General features: G+C 40.5%; 3 protein-coding genes and 1 non-coding gene across 4 annotated transcripts; 2 read left to right on the forward strand and 2 right to left on the reverse strand.

The window, feature by feature from the left end:
* Positions 1 to 4,161: 4,161 nt before the first annotated feature.
* On the reverse strand, positions 4,162 to 8,288 carry CBG22703 (the record flags this gene model as incomplete). Its single annotated transcript, XM_002645420.1, has 5 exons — positions 4,162 to 4,736; positions 4,784 to 5,588; positions 5,638 to 5,739; positions 6,252 to 6,967; positions 7,742 to 8,288. The coding sequence occupies 5 exons, from the start codon at positions 8,286 to 8,288 to the stop codon at positions 4,162 to 4,164; spliced, it is 2,745 nt and encodes a 914-aa protein (XP_002645466.1).
* A 3,256-nt stretch (positions 8,289 to 11,544) lies between these two features.
* On the forward strand, positions 11,545 to 12,364 carry CBG22702 (the record flags this gene model as incomplete). The annotated part of the gene is made up of 3 exons (XM_045240362.1): positions 11,545 to 11,830; positions 11,884 to 12,255; positions 12,315 to 12,364. 3 exons carry the CDS (start codon positions 11,545 to 11,547, stop codon positions 12,362 to 12,364), a joined length of 708 nt encoding a protein of 235 aa, XP_045097638.1.
* Positions 12,365 to 14,343: 1,979 nt separating this feature from the next.
* CBG22701 lies at positions 14,344 to 16,343 on the reverse strand (the record flags this gene model as incomplete). The annotated part of the gene is made up of 2 exons (XM_045240363.1): positions 14,344 to 15,597; positions 16,080 to 16,343. 2 exons carry the CDS (start codon positions 16,341 to 16,343, stop codon positions 14,344 to 14,346), a joined length of 1,518 nt encoding a protein of 505 aa, XP_045097637.1.
* Positions 16,344 to 18,900: 2,557 nt separating this feature from the next.
* CBG28184 lies at positions 18,901 to 18,974 on the forward strand. Its single transcript has one exon. It is a non-coding gene (tRNA).
* Positions 18,975 to 19,261: the final 287 nt, after the last annotated feature.

Genomic DNA, 19,261 nt, shown 5'->3' on the forward strand with positions numbered 1-19,261 from the left:
TCTCTTGGGAATAAAGTACCAACCGGAGAAAGTGTGGTGTAGAGGAAATGCCACGGCATTTTGTTCTGACGATAGAATAAGAACCATCTGTTGGTATACAAGTGACACGACTTCCAACTCCTCAAGACCACTGTCTCATCAACAAGAAACAGAAAACGAATGGCGTGGGTGGTGCTGGAGGATCTTCTCCCGGAAATTAGATGTGTGGGTTGATGGTTTCTCCCTCTCACACACACAAAGTACTGATTGGAATGAATCAGAATGGGCGGCGTGAAAGGCGGGCCCGATACGTTTGTTTACTGTTTCGAGGAAGGGCACGGAGGTGGACTTAATGAGGTTTGATGGGAAGCAGAAATAAATGTCAAGGAAATTTAAAATTTGACCACAAAAAGAAGACTGAAATCGAGATATATACGAAGGCCTGCGAAATCGAATCCGATGACGGACCTAACCCTAAAACCAGGCATAATGAAGAAATGGAAGACGTCATCACGAGTACTTGTCATGCTTCTCCTTTCGATGTCTTCTTCTTTCGTCGTTTACATTGTTGACATTGGTGAACGGACACAACAACCTCCCGACGTTTTCCTCGGTTTCTCTTTATTGGCAATCAAGAATTCGAATATTTCAATGATGGCGCTGGTGGTATAGATGTGCGATGCGGCGTTTAAGTGAGAAGGAAATACGAAGCAGTAAGAAAATGGGATGAAAGACGTGTGATGCTCATCAAAATACTCAAACAAAGACATATGTGAGGCGAGGGTGGCGGTACAAAGTACGACAAAATCGTTGTAAATCGAGTCTAACTAAGAAAACGCTAGTTTTGAAATCTTGCCATTTTCAACTCACCATATTAGTAAAGCTGAAATTCAGTATAGCGGCAAACATACTGAAACAGTAGTCAATCACAAAAAGTGGCAGTTTTCTTGTTATATTTAAAGTGGTAGAAACAAGATTGTCGACTCGATGGTCTTAAATTTCAGGCAATTTACTTCTCCTAGTATGGTTTTCAAACGTCCGACATTCTTCCTGTCATATTGCGTGGCTCAATTTCTAATTAACTGAATTTTAAGAAAAAAATCTTCAAATATTCCCACATACACGTGTCTAGATGTATTTGATTTCAGCCAATTACGAAAAATTTTTAGAACGAAGTATTTTAGAAACCGGTACAAGCAAAAAATAGAACGGCGGTCTACAGATCCTACTACGAAAAATACCGTTTAGCTTAATCATAAAGCTAAATACCGTATTTTCTCTAATACATAGAAACCCAGCCCAACTGTCAATTCTGAGCTCTCGATTCCTGTGAAAGATATTGAAAAGTAGTCAACTGACAAAATATCATTCATGTTCCGGTGAACATTCTGTCAGTTAACTGATATTTGATATAATTTACAGGTGATAAGAGTATTGAGCTCAAAATTGACGGTTTAGGCGGGTTACAGAGGAAATACGGTAACCGTAAAGACTGAAGAAAACGCGTATTGTTCTTCTAAAAAATTAAGAATGAACCTTCAAATAGTTTCTCTATTAACCGAGCGGAATATAATAGAAAACATTCACAGCTACAGCTGAAACTCCCCACATTTTCAGACAAAATCAAATTAAGTAAGGTTAGAAACTTAATTAAACAACTCGAATATTTAGTGTTTTGATCAGAACGAAACATGTAAAAAATCACGCGTCGTCTACGTCAAAAGCAAGGTGTTTTTGAGAATAACAGTTTGAAAAGGAAATAATGAGCACGAATGCGGAACATTTTTTGAAGGAGGTGTGGCATAAAGAAGGTTTCTCATTAACACATTTCCTATGGAAAACCATTCCAATCGCCAACATTGAGCTCAATCATCTCGATTACTGTAAAAGATATCAAAAATTTTCAACTGACAAATCATTTTTCTTAAAACTACCAATATTTTATCAGTTGACACTTTTTTGATATTGTTTCAAGAAATCGAGATGATTGAGCACAAAGTAGACAGGTCACAACAAAAGCCCCTTGATGAAGTCAGTTTAATACAATTTTAGCCGATTGCAACTACTGTCTAAGTTACGCGGTTGACAAGTTATTTTCATATCAATTTCGGGATGTTACTACCTCCTTTTAACAGTACTACTCCTTTAAACTAGCCTAGCCAAGCTCGTGACTGAAAAACGATTCGTATCAATTACGTACAAATGTGCTAACAAAGGACAAAGTTGCATTTAGGAAAGTACCAGGAATATGCTATAGAAAGTTTTGGTGACTTCCAACGTTTACGAAGTCCCTTTAAAAACATAAACAATTTTTTTTGACGGCAACACTCACCCATGGAAAGAACCACTCGGTTATTTTGTTGCATGAAGAAATCATGGCTGTTTCCCAGTACGACGAATTCTGGAATTCCATATAAGCTATTTGCGACCAAAGCTTTTTTTGGGTGCGACTGGTCACGAGCTGAATAAAATCAACGAAGGTCAGTCACTAAATGCTAGTGGTTTTTGTGTAAACTCGTCGTGTCCGCGCAAAAACTATTAAATTTCAGTTGCAATTCTTCATTTTGCACCAAATTTTATTCGCCCCATGCATTACCAGATTGGAAACGGGCTGGGGCAGAATACGTCATGAAAAACTATTGGGTTAATGAGTGTCTCAGGACACTCGCCGCGCAGGGGTGCTGTAAATTGTGATGAGCACGCATTTTGCTCACATCTTCTTCGTCGTTTAATTTAATGATATGCACGAGGTCGGATTTCGTTTTCAGAGTGGAGCAAAATGTGGAGGAGGGGGAAGATGGTCGCGCATTTATATTGAAAAAAAAATTGAGATGAATATATAAATGAAGATGAAATGGGGACAAATTAAACTTTGCAAAATTGAGATTCAGCACTTTCAAAGTAATGATGATGTCCTGAAGAAGAAAATTCGTGTAGCTCAAGTTTGCATAGTCAGTTTTTTAAAACCAAAGTATCAAACTTGAAAATTGTATGTTCCCTCATCACTCTCGATTGATGTACAGGTCCGCTCAAAGATATACAAAAAAACATTTTAATGAATTTTGGGTCATTTTGACTATTTTCAGGAATCTGGAGCTGATTTCAGTAGTCTGGAGCTGTCGAATTTCCAATTACTTTGTGAACTTGGAGGCTGTAAAACAGACCTAGATGGAAAACTTTGCGTTCACAGAATTTTTTTGCAAATTCCTATTTTTCAGCCATTTTCCAATTTCTGAAAGACGCCTGTTATTTTCACGTTTTGAGTACAAAAACTGGCCAAAAGAGGCGTCTTTCAGATATCGGCAAACAGCTGAAAAACTAGAAATTTTCAAAAAGTCCAGTTAATGCAAAATTTTCAATCCATGTCTCCTTTACAACCTTCGAAATTTTTCTTGAAAATAACAAACTTGAAAGTGTTGTAGCTTGTTTTTCTAGAATTGTTAACCTGAAAATTATCGAATCTGAAAATATAGAAAACACATTTGTACCCACTTATCTTCATATTCGCTGATTAAATGTAATAGCAAGAAATGCAATAAAAAAACTGGAATGATGGGATAACGGCAAGGGGTTATAAAAAGGCAATGGGATCTGAGGAACAGAACCGGCGGAAGGGATAGGTGGGGTGAAAGAGTTTTCACCGATTGTAAAAGTATAAAACAGAGAACCAAATTGTCAAAAATAAACTATGTAATAAGTAGAAAGGAGCGGGGTGAATTATAGTACAAGGGGGTATTGATTGGCGTGTGAAACTGATTTAATATATATATAAAACTTGAATGATGGTATTAAAAGTGTAGAAATGTGGGAGGGAGAATACTGGAGAAAAGTCAGGACTGGACAAGTGGGTCTCTAAATAGAGCCAGAAAGAGTGATAGCCGGGAGAAAGAAAAAAACACCGATTTTAAACACATAAACGGGGTTCAAGTAGCCAGAAATACGCTATAATGGCTGGAATAGAGCCAGGAGAATTGATTGATGAAATTCACCAAATTCAAATATATAAAACGGGGACTAAAATATTCCAAAATAAACTACAATAGATGGGAAGCTATGGGACGAATTATAATACAAGGGGAGAATTAAATTGGCGTGTAAACTGCCTAGAAGGGTGAGAATATTATAAAACTGTGATATTATCATTATACAGACTATTAACAAAAGAAAATCCAGACTGAGAAGTTATTGTTGGTTCTCCTCAACCTCCGATGACTCTTCTTGTGGCTGAATTAAAGTATCCTGAATAGTTGCCGGATTCTCAACTTTTGGATCATGATTGATTTCTCCAGAATCAGCAGGAGCTGAAGTTGTTGCTTCATCAGCAGCTTTCTCTTCAACGAGAACCTTCTCGGCGGACGTGGCAGTTTGATGACCAGAATTACCATTCTTAATGGGTGTCGTTGGGTTTTTAGCAGGTGAAAACTCTACATCAGTCAGCGAATTATCTACTGCTCTAGCTGGGAAATTGATGTTAGCCATTATTGGCTCCTCCTTGTTGTCAGCTTGCTCAGCTTCTTCTTGAGGTGGATCAGGATCTGGTCCCCAAATTCCAAATTCTGGAAGTTGGGGCGTGTGCGCATCGTCCTGTTTCTCGTGATGTTGAACTGCCTTGGCATCAGTCTCCGAATACGAATGGATGACTCTTGTGACTCGTGGTTGCAGCATTTTCCGGAGAATGGCGGCGGTGTTCTCTTCAACGCGCTGATCTCGCACCATTTTCATTATGATCATATCCACTTCCGTGATATCGAGAGCTTCTGAAAAATTAACACATTTTTGACATCTTTTTGCTACAAAAACTTACCCAAGGCAGAAACCACGTCATGATAACCATTTAGATATCGACGATCAATGATCACCTGTATTGAGTTTGCACACGCACTTCTGGCTCTACGCGTTTGTTCTGCCGAAATGACAGATGTCGTCGGGCAGTTCGTGAAGTTGAGACCCATATAGATGATAGCAGCATATTTGAAGAACTGTGGGACACTCATCTCTCGAATGAATTCTGGCATTTGAGGAAGAATGTCTCCATTATTATCCGGGGCACGAAGTGCGGCAATAACATTCTGCACGTAGAGTGGACGTTGGAGGAATGGGAATCGAATGTATACTTCGAAACGAGACCCAACAACATTCTTGGGAACAACACATGGACATGTGAAGTAAGAACGAATCAATTGCATGTACTCCGTTTCCATTTCGGTTGGATATGGTTGGAATGTGTTGTTGCCCTCAGTGTGCTCCTTTCGGATTTCACTAATGTAGTCTTCAGGCATCTTTTTGAGCTCCTCTCTCTCAATGAGCTTGATCTCTGGCATATGCTCTGGGTCTTTCCACATCGCTTTTGGCTCGACTCTATCCGCGTCAGTGGTGATTGTAGAAGAAATGTCAGCTTCATCAATCTCGTACACGGTCTCTTCAAAGACTTCATCGTCCATTTCCGAGCTTCTCAGACGGGCGGGACGATATACAGGTGGTCCGGATGTAGAAGGCTGATTTTTGTACCAGGCTGACGAGGTAGATGGCTCACAATCTCTGCTGGACGATTTTGAGGAAGAACTAGGCTGCGCGTCCCATGCAGCTGATGTTGATGGCACATTCGGATCCTGAAAATGTAAGGTTTGATTGGAATTAATTTGAAAATATAAAGCTTACAGGGAAGTACGCATCGTTTGGCGATGAGTTGCGTTGTGGTGAGCCAGGCCAAAGATTTTCCTCTGGGTCGTATTCATCGTTCATACTCGAGCTATTTCCCTTCTGGAAAAAATTAATTTCTCCAGAGAGCAGATCATCATTTTTTTCTATAGACGGTACTGATGAATATATTCAAAATGTTTGCTTTTCAGTAGGTTTCAACCATTTTGAGGAGTCTGAAGCTCGGCTGTCAAGTGTCGGATTAGACCGAACACTTCGGAGGATATAAAACAGACCTAGATTGAAACATTTACTGTTATGCATTTTTTAGAAAATTAGTTTTTCAGTTTTTTGCCGATTTCTGAACAACTCCCCTTTTTCCTGTTTATGTACTGGAAAAGTGTAAAACAGGTCTCTTTCAGAAATCGGCAAATAACGGAAAAACTAGGAATTTTCAAAAAATTCTATACCTTCAAAATTTTCTATCTATGTCTTTTTTATAACCTCCAAACATTTCACAGAGATCCGAGATTTTACAGCAAAGCTCTAAACTCTAGAAAATTGACAAAATTAACTGAAAAACACATTATGGTATATGTTATTGACCGGTACAGAAAAATTTCAAAAGCACTCACACAATATTCTTGCATAGAAAGCCGGATGGCCCTTCTTATTTCCTCTTGCTCTTCTTTGAATGTGCGTGCGAAGCGTGGAAGATTAACCGGACGATTAGATGGTCCTGGCTGGTTACCACCTTGCTGGTCACTTGATTCGGCAGACACTGTTACATATTCTCCTACTTCAATGTTTTGGCCTTCATGGAGATTGTCAGATGAATCTTTTACAGGAGTGTCAACAACATCGTCATATCCCGGCGTATGGGTCGTATTTCGGATTGGTTCATTTATGACGGGGTCGAGTGGAAATTGATTTCCATTGAGCACTTCCATATAACCATCAATATAATAGTTTATGTTGTATCCAATCAAGCCCATTGGCGCAGGAACGTACACACTCTGACGCTCGGTGATACACCGACTGAACAACTTATCAGCTTTGTCGATTTCGCAGGCAGTTGGAACTTCTGGAAGTGTCAGAAACGTTGATTGGGGAACTAACAAGTTGGGAGACGCACCTTTTTCTAATAATGGATGAATAGCGTTACGTCGCTTAAGAATTGCCAATGCCTGTTGCTCATAACGTTTTTTGGCCTCTTCCCTGGCGACTTTGTCATCCTCCTCTTGTAAACGCGTTGCCAAGCGAAAGTCAGCGTCCATTTGTGCTCTATGTGGTGGTTCAATTTCCTCCTCCTCCTCTGGTGCCTGTGAAGTATTAGGAGCCATTTGGGTGACTGAAAATTGTGATTTTGGTCCTAGAAAAAGTGTTAAAGCTGGGGAAAGGTATTGACAGGTGATGTTTTTGAAGTTAATCAAAAGGAAAGCCGATAGAGACCCAATTTCGATCAACTTCAGTTTCTGTCATTTAATTTATGTTAGCTATGGCCTTGATCAAATGTCACCAAAATAATCAGCAGTTGTGAAACGCAGGAAATTTGCCTGACAACTTTTCGATAACTCAAACGATGTAGCATCATCATCAATATTGAGGCGCCCGTTCAGACACATTTTCAAGTAAAAACTAGCCATTGTTCTGTTGCCACCACTATCTAACTGACGCTCAATAGTGATAACAAAATTATCAATCCCATTGGTTTTCCGAAAACATGAACAAAATGAGCTGGAATTTTTCGACGGGAATTATGAACAAAACAACATATCAGACATGACAGCTCGATGAAATCTACAAACTTCAATCAGAAACAACCGACATTCAAATCAGTAACCGGGTGCGGGCCAACCTTCAACATTCGGACAAGGCAAAATTAGCGGACCGGCTAAACAAGTCGATCCGGACAATAATACCACTTTTGAAGCAGGTCGATTCTTTTTCAAGAGCTTTTCGAGCTCTATCATCTTGTTGGCTGTTTTGCTCACAATTTAAATTTGACGTGAGTTATCAATCAGCCCGTGCTGGCTCAGAATCGACGCGCGGACTCGAATGGTTGGAAGTCTCTTTTTGGTTAACGCAGAAAGAGATTTGTTCGCAGCAGACAAATTAAACTCACGTTTCTCACGTTTCGCAGCTGGAATCTTCCTATTCACCTTCCGTTCTTCTTGATCCTCGATTACTTTTGTCGGAGTCTCGAGAACTGGAACGACTTTGTCAAGAGTTGGAGCTCCGATTCCGTTGACAACAGGTTCGCCGTTCTCTGCACTCGCACCGTTCTCTGCACTCGCACCGTTATCTGCACTCGTACCGTTTACAGCGATTCCATTGCTCATCACCGCCTCCGGATGTCCACCATTTTCTACACCATTTTCTTCCATAGTCTCCAGCGCGTTGTGCTCTCCAGCGTTCTTCACTCCATTCGCCTCTGCTCCATTCCCATTGACATTCTCCAAACGCTGTCGTTTCATAGGTGGACCACTTTCGACCACGGCGACCTCCTTTGGCTCCACGTTTTCGACTCCATTGGTGTTCTCAACATGTTCGCCATCACAAGCAGTATCGCCAGGCGGTGCGCCTTCCAACAACCCATTTTGAGGTCTTACAGCATCTATTGGTTCTTCACCGATGGCAGGTTTCTCCGATTCTTCAGTCGACAAGTCCATAACACTAATCAATCTCTGATATGTTGAATCACGACACTGGTTAACCTGGAAGAAACGAAAATTATCACGGCTACGATGAAAAAAAAACGGATAAATAAATAGAAAAATGGAGAACTGTTCATGAAAATACGTTTTATATCACGAAAACTATTTTTTCCGCAAAAAAAATCAACAAATGCAGCTTGAAACAACTAGCGAAAAAAGAAAAATAAAAAAAATGAGAAGAAAAACCGATAAATGAGTAGAGGAAACAAGACAAGAAAGGGAGAGATCACTGTTAAACAACGCGCGGGGCGTAAGGGCGGAGTGTCGTTGTTGTGCGCGTCGTTGCGGACTATGTGGCATACATAGAAGAGAGGCGTGTTTCTATGAACATTTAATGGAGAGAGAGACAAACATAATAATTCTTTTTTGGGTGGAACGTGATTAATAGTGGAAAAACTGGAAAATTTAAAAAACTTTTCAATATTCACTGCTTAGTGTTCAGAATAAGACGGATCAGAATACACAGGGTAAGTTTTTATGCTTAAAAAAAAGTTTCAGAGTTACTGGTAGAGCGATTCAGACTTCGGAGTCCGTTTATGAGAATCACGTCAGGAGCGACCGGAGAACAGCTGGATGAGGGAAAATTAATGTTTTTACAAACGATTTTTTTGAATTTGAAAAAAAATAGTGGCCCAAACACTGTTTCAGAGTTCGGAAGACAATTTAATAATGAAAATGAGGCTCGCTAAAATAAAAAAAAACCAATTCAATGATGGAAATTTTGAGAAGATGAAGAATAAAAAACGATGAATGAGTGTAAATAGGATTTATTGGAAATGATTAGAAATTTTGGCGATTTTCGGATTAAAAACGGATGATAACAGCATGACTAACAGCAAATCAATAGCAAGTTGCAAGTGGAAGACTTTGCTCTTTAAACGGAAGTCAAGAAAACTACGGAAGGATTAAGTAAATCCGCAATTGGAAAAAAAAACAAGAATAAGCCACTTTTCAGATTTGAATACGATGATGAGAGTATGAAGTAGTACTAGTACACACCCATATAACTGACATACACATTCTCGCCATACACACAATCGATGAGACCCAATTAGGAATGGTGGCGTTGGAAGAAAAAAGAAGATGAAGAGCGAACCGAAATGAAAAACGCGTCAGGGTTTTGATTTGAATTTGAAGAGAACATGAGCAACAGGGAAAGAGGGGTTTCTAACCGAAATTGAGCCGTTCAAAATGTGGGACGAAGGGAAATTGAAACCGCTAGGATAGTTCTCCAATTTGTGTACGCATATGAATTCATGTTGAATAATAAATAGATTAGTACTGACAAGGTCGGGAATTTCTAACCAATCTCCCAAATTTCCTTTAAATCGTTAATTTCTTTGTATGCCATCGAAGGGGCCCTACTCTGAAACTTGGAACTAGGAATTAGCAAATTACCTTAAAAACTGAAATAGTCATCTTTGAGCTCAATTGTCTGAACTCCTATGCGAGGTATCAAAAGTGTGTCAACTGATAAAATGTTTGTAATATTATGATGAATAATCTAACAGTTGACAAAATTCTGACGTCGTTATCAGGAACCGAGATAAATGGACAAAGAGAAGTTGATAGACAGAAGATTCATACCAGAGGCACAGGAGAGAACCTGAATAAAAAACTTTATAGTCACAATAAAAAGTTTTCGATGTCCCATTCTTGTATTTTCATATCCCTCGTTTCCATTAGTGTACTATCTGAAAATATTATATTTTCGGTTTAAGTTATCTCGGAACTAGAGAAAATCTGGAAAATTAAGAACAAATTGTGCTACGTCGCACTTTTCTGGTGGTGATCTACCGGGGAATGTGCATCACATCCCCCGCAATCATTTTCTTTGATTAAATTATTTATCATGTAACCAGTAAAAAAACTCCTCTATTGTATTATTCTATATCGTTCAATAAACCAATGTAGTTCTAAAACGCGAATTATTTGCCCGAGTGTTATGGTCACTTTCGTAGTGCTCATTTTTTGTTTTTCCACTGCCAAGCGAGCCACAAAGCATTTTTCAAGAAAGAGGATACAGTAACCCTTACAACATCTCCAAAGTTCTGAACCCATTTCTCAAACCCCCAGTTGAACGAAACTCTATTAGCATATCCTCCGGTGGTCTTCCTGCCATCATCTGCTCCTAGTTATCCCCCCCCCCCCCCACTCAATTATTCATTGTAGTTTTAGTTTTCAAGAAGAGGCGAAGTCATCTTGCCCGCTGCCACACATTTCTGCCGACACCACCAACACACATATTCCTCCCGTCTGTCTTCGCTCTTCTTGCCTTACAACACGCAGAAGACGAGAGCAGGCAAATTCAACAAGAAGCTCCGCCGGAGGGCCTTTTCTCGAGCGTCGGGAGCGGTGTGCACTTGGCTCATTTCGCCTCGTGGCTCGGAAGAAGAAGAGCATCCAACTGCTCAGCCGTCCCTCCACAGCTTGTCTGGGCGGGCCACATTGCTCGCACACCACACTTGGAGCCCACGAGGAGGAGCACGACGGCAGGCGACGCCTGTGGAAGAAGTAGAAAAAGAGGACTCTCGCCTCCATCTCGCTAGTTGTTTTCTATCTGTCTATGAGGCTCCTTTGCCCCCACTCCGTCTCTCCGCCACCCCATTTTCGGTGTGTGGGTGAGTCAACGAGGAGAGCCATAAGGAGTAAAAAAGAAGGCGGCGCCAAGAAGAATGAGGAAAAGTGAGATAGGGGGGAGTTGGTGCGAGTAGAAGAAGAAGAAGAAGAACGAAGAAGCTCCATTTGGTTCTTGTTTCTTTTAGAGAGGAAAGACGACAATTGCCGCCTGCTGCTGCTGGGCAAGGATCCGAATAATCATACATTCAGATCCTGGAGCTCCGAAGGGCTCACACTACGCGTCGTCTCCTCAAATGCTGTTTTGTGAGGAGCACCACAGCGCCAAACACCTCCGGGGCCTCTTCTTGTGCTTCTTCCCGTCTACAAAAAAGAGACATCGGCCCTCGACCGGGAACTCCGCCTCTCATTCTCTCCGTTATCCTTGGATAATCACGCGCGGGTAGACGAATGGGTCTTGTTTTCGTTATTTCGGGGTTCGGACTTCAAACATTCGTCGTTCTTGTTCTTCAGTCATCTTCCGAATTCGGATTCAACGGTTTCAATGTTTCTTAATATCAATAAACTTTCGTAAATATATTCGTATTCAGTTATCTTTCTTCTGAGCTCAATAAATTGATTTTGCAGGTGAAGGATGGATGATCAAGAACTACCTGACATCATTATTCCAAATCCTCTACCTATGAAAGCTCGTGAAGACCTGATGGAGAAAATTGTGAGCGTAGTCGTTCCACACCCCAACATCAATGCCAATTATGATGCTAGGATGATAGAGCTCAAAGAATATGTGAAGTATCTGGAGAAGAAGGCGTTCGAAAGAGCACATTCTAGAGATGAGTATTATGCGATGCTGGCAAGACTCATGTACCGAATGCAGAAACTTCTGGAAATGCGACCGAGAAGAGCCGACAGCAATGATCGTGAGTGTGGGAGAAGAATGTTACGGAAAAGTTCGAAGCAGCATTATTTTCAGCATATGGCGACATCCCTTTGTCCCACGAACTCGCTGATTTCATGGGTCTCACACAAGAAGAGCTTGAGGAATTTGATGAAGAGCAGAACCCGCAAGGTCCATCGGCAGCTGATGAAGCTATAGCAAAATCAACAATCACCCCAAAACTTCGTCGGACTGTTGTGGATAAACTGGGCTCGATGCTATTCCCACCACCAGATCCATTTGCCTACCTGGAAGGTCGTATGGACTCCATAACAAGGAAGCTGGAGAAAATTGAAGCGAAGGCATACAAAGAATGTGATGATCGGGACGAATATTATAATATGGTATCTCTACGTGCTTATCGTCTTCAGAAGGAGTACAAAAAATCAGGAAAATCATATTTGGATCGTGAGTTTTTTAGTTTTTTTTTGACAATGTAATTTTAGAAAACTCAGGAATTGTTTCAGGTATAGTCCGGTATCCAGTTCTTGTCATTCGCACTGAAGTCGTTGAATGAACCAGATACAAGAAAAACTGTGATCAACTTGTTTCCCATAACTTCCACACTTGTAGACATTTTCCCATGACCATAGCTTTGTATTTCCTGCTTTATCACTTATTTCTCTTTATTTGTTTTGATGATAATATCTCGAACTTATTTTTCTGAAACCCTCATCTCTCACTCATTTTGATTTCGATTAGTATTTTTCTCTGACTTGTATAAAACCATAATTACCGTAAACACTCTAATAGACCGCCACCCGAATCGTCAAATTTGAGCGCGTGTATCTCATTTTATGTGAGAGATATCAAAAAGTGGTCCACTGATAAAATGTTGTTGATATCATGATAAACATTTTGTTAGTGAAAAACTTTTTGATATCTTTTAGAAGAAGTTAGATGTATAGGGTCAAAGTGGACGGTCTGGTGGCGTTCTATTAGAGTGTTTACGGTATCCCTTTATCTATCAAATAAACTTTCCTAGATATCGAATTTTGCTTTTTTTTTATATTTTTTTGGATAGGAAATTCGGACTTTTCATGAAAATGGAGCGCCTGCTCCGACGTTTCAGAAGTAGTGCAAAGCAGATCTCCCCCCAGTTCCATCCGTAGCTTTCATCCGATAGTTGTAAACAGCTTCTAAAGCTAAATTTCAAGCTTGTCCTCACAGAAATTAGAATGTTCTCAAGAAATTATTCTCTTCCGGTACGGAAAAGTGGTTTGGTTTGGTGAATTAAAAAATACCGTCAACAACAAAGGTGCTAGAATCGAAGCACTACAAACTCAATTTATCATAAGTTTTTCGATAAAATTCCTATTGAAACTTGAAGTTGAATCAACTCATTTTAAGGAAGTTACCGTAGTTCTTCGAATACAAGCCCATCTAAAACGTTCACTTTGAGCTCAATTATCCCGATTCTTGTGAAAGATATCAAAAATTGGTCAACTAAGGAATTGTTTAACATAACATCACTAACATTTTATCAGTTTTCAATTGTTTGATTGCTCTCACTGGAAGCGAGATAATTGAGCTCAAAGTTGACCGTTTGGGTAGAACAGAAGCTGAAGGAAATAGGCATGCCGTTTTCTTTTTTCTCCTGCAGTACTTTTGCCGAGACTTGAATGTTCCAAGTAAGCATATGACACCTGAACAACTCTTATTTAAAATTATTGGCTTCGGGCTAACTTTGAGGGATTACAAGACCCATCACTTGAACATTTTCAACCATTTGCTTTCCCGAAAATTTCGTCTGTTCCCGAACTTCTTTCACTTGCTCAGAAGCGATGGAATTTATTGAACAGTCGCTTCTTAGTCGATTTATACCAACACCAGTCTCTTCGCAACTTTTGATGGCTTTCCAGACTGTGACTCTTACTATTAAACGAATATTGTTAAGAAACTTGCCTTGCTTGTGCTGTTTAATAATGGAAAAACGGTGTTCATAAGGATGTGCCTTCACTTTAAATTTGAATTAAAAACTGTCTTCTCCGGCACCCTGTACATTCTTACATCGTCTCCCCTTTCCCTCCCAGCTGGCATCACTCCGATACAACGACGATGCTTGGTAGACGGACAGTGCGCAGAAAGAGAGGTCACACAATGAATCTGGCACAGTGCCAAACATAGCAACCAAACGCAACACAACACAACACATGTCGTGCGCACTCCCAACACACTGTTCGACACTGTCATCCATCAACAGACCCCTGACAGCTGAACCCGTGAAGAGAAGAAAGAGCAACAAAGACGACTACGATATCGATTGGCGAAACGATGGTGAGGACTCTGAATAGAAAACAACAGAACACTTTTTTGGGGGGTTTATTAACGTTTATTGATGAAACAGGGATTTAACAAAAAGAATGTAAATTAACAAGGTGATTTCTTATGCTGGAACAGGTCATGAGCATAAGAGAACAAGAAACGGAAGAAGCAAGAAGAGACAAGGTAGGTTGGCAGATTGAGATCATCAAACATTGGAGATAATTTGACAATCTAAGCTTTCTTGGTTACCTTCTTGGCTGAAGCCTTGGCGACGGCTTTCTTTGGAGCAGCTTTGGCGATAGTTTTCTTGGCTTTTGGAGTTTCAGCGGCGACTGCGGCTTCTGGAGCTTCGTTGGCAGTTGGTTGCTTTGTAGCTCTCCTGGAGACAGTCTTCTTCTCAGCCTCGGCGACGGTTTTCTTTGAAGCTTGCTTGGCCACCACAGCCTTTTTAGCCTTTGGAGGTTCAGGTGCGACAGCGACTTCTGGAGCTTCGTTGGCAGTTGGTTGCTTTGTAGCTCGCTTGGGGACAGACTTCTTTTCAGCCTTGGCGACGGCTTTCTTTGGAGCAGCTTTGGCGATAGCTTTCTTGGCTTTTGGAGTTTCAGCGGCGACTGCGGCTTCTGGAGCTTCGTTGGCAGTTGGTTGCTTTGTAGCTCTCCTGGAGACAGTCTTCTTCTCAGCCTCGGCGACGGTTTTCTTTGAAGCTTGCTTGGCGACCACAGCCTTTTTAGCCTTTGGAGTTTCAGGTGCGACAGCGACTTCTGGAGCTTCGTTTGCAGTTGTTAGCTTTGAAGCTCGCTTAGCGACAACCTTCTCAGTTTTGGCAACGGCAGCCTTGGTCTTGTCCTTCTTGGTAGCACTCTTGGCGGCGGTCACAGCTGGAAAAACATTCTTTTCAGAAATCTTTTTTGCCGATAACTTACAGATCTTCTTGGCGACTGGCTTTGAGACCTTCTTCACTTTCCTTCCGGCTTTCTTGCCGGCAGCCTTGGTTTCTGACTTCTTTGGGGTCTTGGAAGCCTCTGGAGCAGCAGCGACCTCAGCAGAAGCAGCAGGAGCAGCGGCAACCTCAGTCGAAGCAGCAGGAGCAGCGTTCATTACAGCAGCCTTCTTGGCAGACTTCTTGACCGATGGTTTAGCCGGCTTCTTGGCGACTGGCTTTGCGATCTTCTTAACCTTATTTCCGGTAGCTGACGCCTTGCCACGGGCAGCGGTTCCAGCCTTTTTGGAGGTTTTCTTCTCGGTAGCAGCGGTCGAAGAGGTGGCATCGGTGGCTTCAGCATCGCCACTTGGGACAACATTCTCGGCTCCTGGAGCAACGGTTTTCTTAGCAGTCTTTCTGACTCCAGTCTTATTGGCAGTCTTCTTCTTCTTGACGACCTTCGCTGGCACTTTGAAGCTGCCATTGGCTCCACTTCCAACAGTTTGTGTGATTTTCTTGGCCTTAACACCGCGGCACAAGGCGGCGCAGAGATGGCGGTTAATCTGAAAAATAGGGAAAGTTACGAATTAGCCGTGAACATACCGTAAAACCTCTAATAGAACGACACCCGGATCGTCCACTTTGAGTTTATATATCTCATTTTCTGTGAAAGATATCAAAAAGTGGCTAACTAGTAAAATGTTGCTGATATTCTGATAAACATTTTACTAGTTAACCACTTTTCGATATCTTTCAAAAGAAGTGAGATATATAGGCTCAAAGTGGACGATCCGGGTTTCGTTCTATTAGAGGTTTTACGGTACTTGCGCATTCCGGGTCGGCTTTGGCTTGGCCCGGGTTCCAAGAAAAACAATTTTTCTGATGATTTTGGATACTTTTTTGTCAAAATAATCATTTTAAAGTTTCGGAGCTCTACGAAATCCAGCGAGAACAAAGAAATTTTGATCAAATATTCACCAAAATCCATTTTTCTTCAAAAATTTCGCCTCAAAAACCCAGCGAATAGAATTTTCAAAAAATTTACCTTGTGAACGTCGTCTCCAAGATTGAAATTGGCCGAGATGTACTTTAAGAGAGCAGCTTTTGAGGATCCTTTTTTCTCCTTCAAGTCGGTAATCGCGGTTCGGATCATTGTCACGTATGGCAACATGCGTCCTGGACCTCTCTTAGCTTTTCTTGCCTTTGCTGGGGTAGCGGCTGGGCGCTTTGGAGTAGTTTGGGCTGCGACTGGAGAGTCTTCTGGGGCTGGAGAGCCTTCTGGGGTTGGGGTAATTGCAAAACAGTGCATGATTTGAACACAAGAGAGAGGGGTGAATTCAAATGAAGACTGAGGGGTATGGTGTTTGTACACCCTGCTTATATATGAAAATCCACCACCCCGCGGGGACACATCGCCCCGCCCCCCCCCCTACCGCCGAATAGCACGGTTTGGCATTGTGTGATTGATTTACTAATAACGACCGTAACTCCTTTCAAAATGGGGTTTATATTCTGAAATTTTGTAAAGTTGAAGTCGAATACACAGTTCACATGCCTTTTAAATTTTATAGATGGAAATACAACGAAGTTACAGGCAGCAAAATACGCTGGTCTCGCGTAATTTTACATTTGGCATTTAGAAATGAGATTTGTCAATTAATGAAAATTGTTTTACAAATTGTTCCATTATATTCTGGAAGAGAATCACTTTTTCTAAAAGTTGAGACTAAATATTACACAATGGAAACAAGTCATTCCCGTGAAAAACCGATAAGAAGTTGAAAACTGATGTTGATGACCGCATTTTCAATGTATTTAAGAGACTTTCTTGTCTTTGAATCTAAGAGAAAAATATATATTCTTGAAGAGAAAACATTTCTCTTCTATAAAAACAAAAAATCCGAACAATTAGAGCTTACAGAATGAAAAGCACCTGCTCCGAGAAACGCGCCGCGCAAGGTGCAACTTTCAAATTTTGTTGACCCAAAAACACATATTTCAGTGTAATTTGTTTGTTTTCTGGAGAGTTTCCTTTATAGAAAAGTATGTTCGCAGATTCTAAAGAACTTCCAAGTAAGAAGAGTTGAAATTGGTTAAATTTTCAAAAATAAATGTGCTAGTACTGGGCTGAAAATTTGAAAAAAACTCGAAACAATTAGTTTTCTTTGTTCTTCTGGGATTTTTGTTTTATTCTCGACTTAACTCTTAATTTCCTATTTATAAATGTTTCAGAATTAGTTTACCAAAGTCCATATTTCAAATTCTTTCTCTGCACCCTTCAATCGGATAGTGTGACCCTCACTAACAGCCAGTTGAAGAGGCAATAAACTGTCATTTTATTCCTAATTAGTGTTCTTTATGAGTGATGGATGAGTATGCGACTACTGTATTTGTTGCACATTGTCAGCATTGTCTTGAACATCATCTGCCAACGGCCTATAGGAAAAAACAACAATGATGAGATCTTACAAAAGAAACGTTAATAAGGTTGGAAAATTTTCAGACAATACCACAACTTCAGAACTTCGAACGTTTTATCATTCAATTTCGATAAATGTCAGGAGTCATTCATATTTCGGGAAATTTCCTTTTCCTTATATTTTTTCCTCTCTGAATAAGAATGTTGGCATGGTGCCAACGGTGATCATTGAAACTCCTGGTCTTTTATTTACTTTTTTCCCATTATTACATTTCTCCTGACTATATTATCGTCCCATTGTCTGATTTCCCCTTATTTATTATCATATTCTATTGTCCTATCCTTTTGAAGTGATATTGGTTTTTCCACGATTAACATTCCAACACACAGTCTACTATTGAAGGTAGAGAAAGTTATCTAATCGTTACAACGAACTAGATGGATCTGTTGAGGGGACCACTTCTTTCATAAATCGTCTCCGAAAACAATGAAAACGATTCACCTGCCAACAAAACTACCGACGCCCAAAGCGAATTCACACCATCTGTCCAAGAAAACAAAGGGATTACTGTAGACGTCATGTCTAAAATACTAAACTTACAATTTTTATTAATTCCCATCTAGAAAACAATTACAGTTCCAAAACCTTATTCATTATTTTCATAGTTCTCTCAGACAATTCAAAGTTATTCTCAGGTTTCTATGGTTCCCAGACTCACAAAAACCTCCCAGACAACCTTTATCATTTGAAAGTTCATTTCCTCCTTTTCAAATTTCTCTCTAGAGAACACCGCAACTATGACGTCGTCGCTACCTGCGTCTCTCCACGGTTAGCGCCGCGGCACGTCTTTGTACTGTTTGTATTTGGCGGGAGAATGCCGGAGAAGAGAGGAAAGAGAAAATTCGAAAGTTTTATAACACACGTGTGTATTCTATTCGATAAAATAGATAGTGGGACCGTGGAAAACAAGGAAAAAAAAAGCAGATACAAATACACGGGTTAACAAGTGATTTTGCTGAGGTTATTAAAAACCCCACTTTTAGGTACTGGAATTTTTTTCAGGTTATGGTAGTTGTCGTTATGGGACCTTTGGACACGTTCCAGATTAATAATCAAATAGGAAATTCAGGAGTAAACATCGGATTCACCGATTTGTTGAAAAATGATTCTGAAAAAATTGTTTGAAAATTAGAAATTGAAATTGCAAAAATTCAATTTCATGTAATTGGACTTTTCAAAGTATCGCTACAGATCCATCGAACATACCTCTTCTTTTGGTATTTACGTTTTCAAGTTTACACTCTCTTTTTGAAGTTTTCTCGACAAGAGAAATTCACAAGTGCAAGAGCGTTGCCGAGTTTCCCCTTCTTTCCTCTTCATGTCGCGAAATGTTGCCGGCGCCCCGATTTCTCTTTATGTATAGAATCTGCCCTTTCCCTGCCAACAGCCGCCATAGCTCAGTCGGTTAGAGCGTGGGTCTAATAAGCCCAAGGTCGCAGGTTCGACCCCTGCTGGCGGCAAATTCTTTTTGTTTTCTTTTTCGAGAATTAAAGGTGGTGTGCGGTGAAAAATTTTATTGCTTTATTTTGTGCAGAAATCCAATTAGATCCCCATAAAAATAAAGAAAAAATTCAAAAAATTCCTTTATTGAAAAAAACGGCATTGAATAGTCAAAGTGTGAACCGGTGACCTAGCGGCCAGGTGTGAGTTTTCTAGGCCAACTGCCGGTAAAAGCGCGCGAAATTCGAATTTTTGTTGATTTTCAGTGTTTTCTCAGATTTTTGTCAGGGTTTTTCATACACCTGGG

This window comes from Caenorhabditis briggsae (assembly GCF_000004555.2).
Source record: "Caenorhabditis briggsae complete genome, chrX, whole genome shotgun sequence".
Taxonomy (NCBI): Eukaryota; Metazoa; Nematoda; class Chromadorea; order Rhabditida; family Rhabditidae; genus Caenorhabditis; species Caenorhabditis briggsae.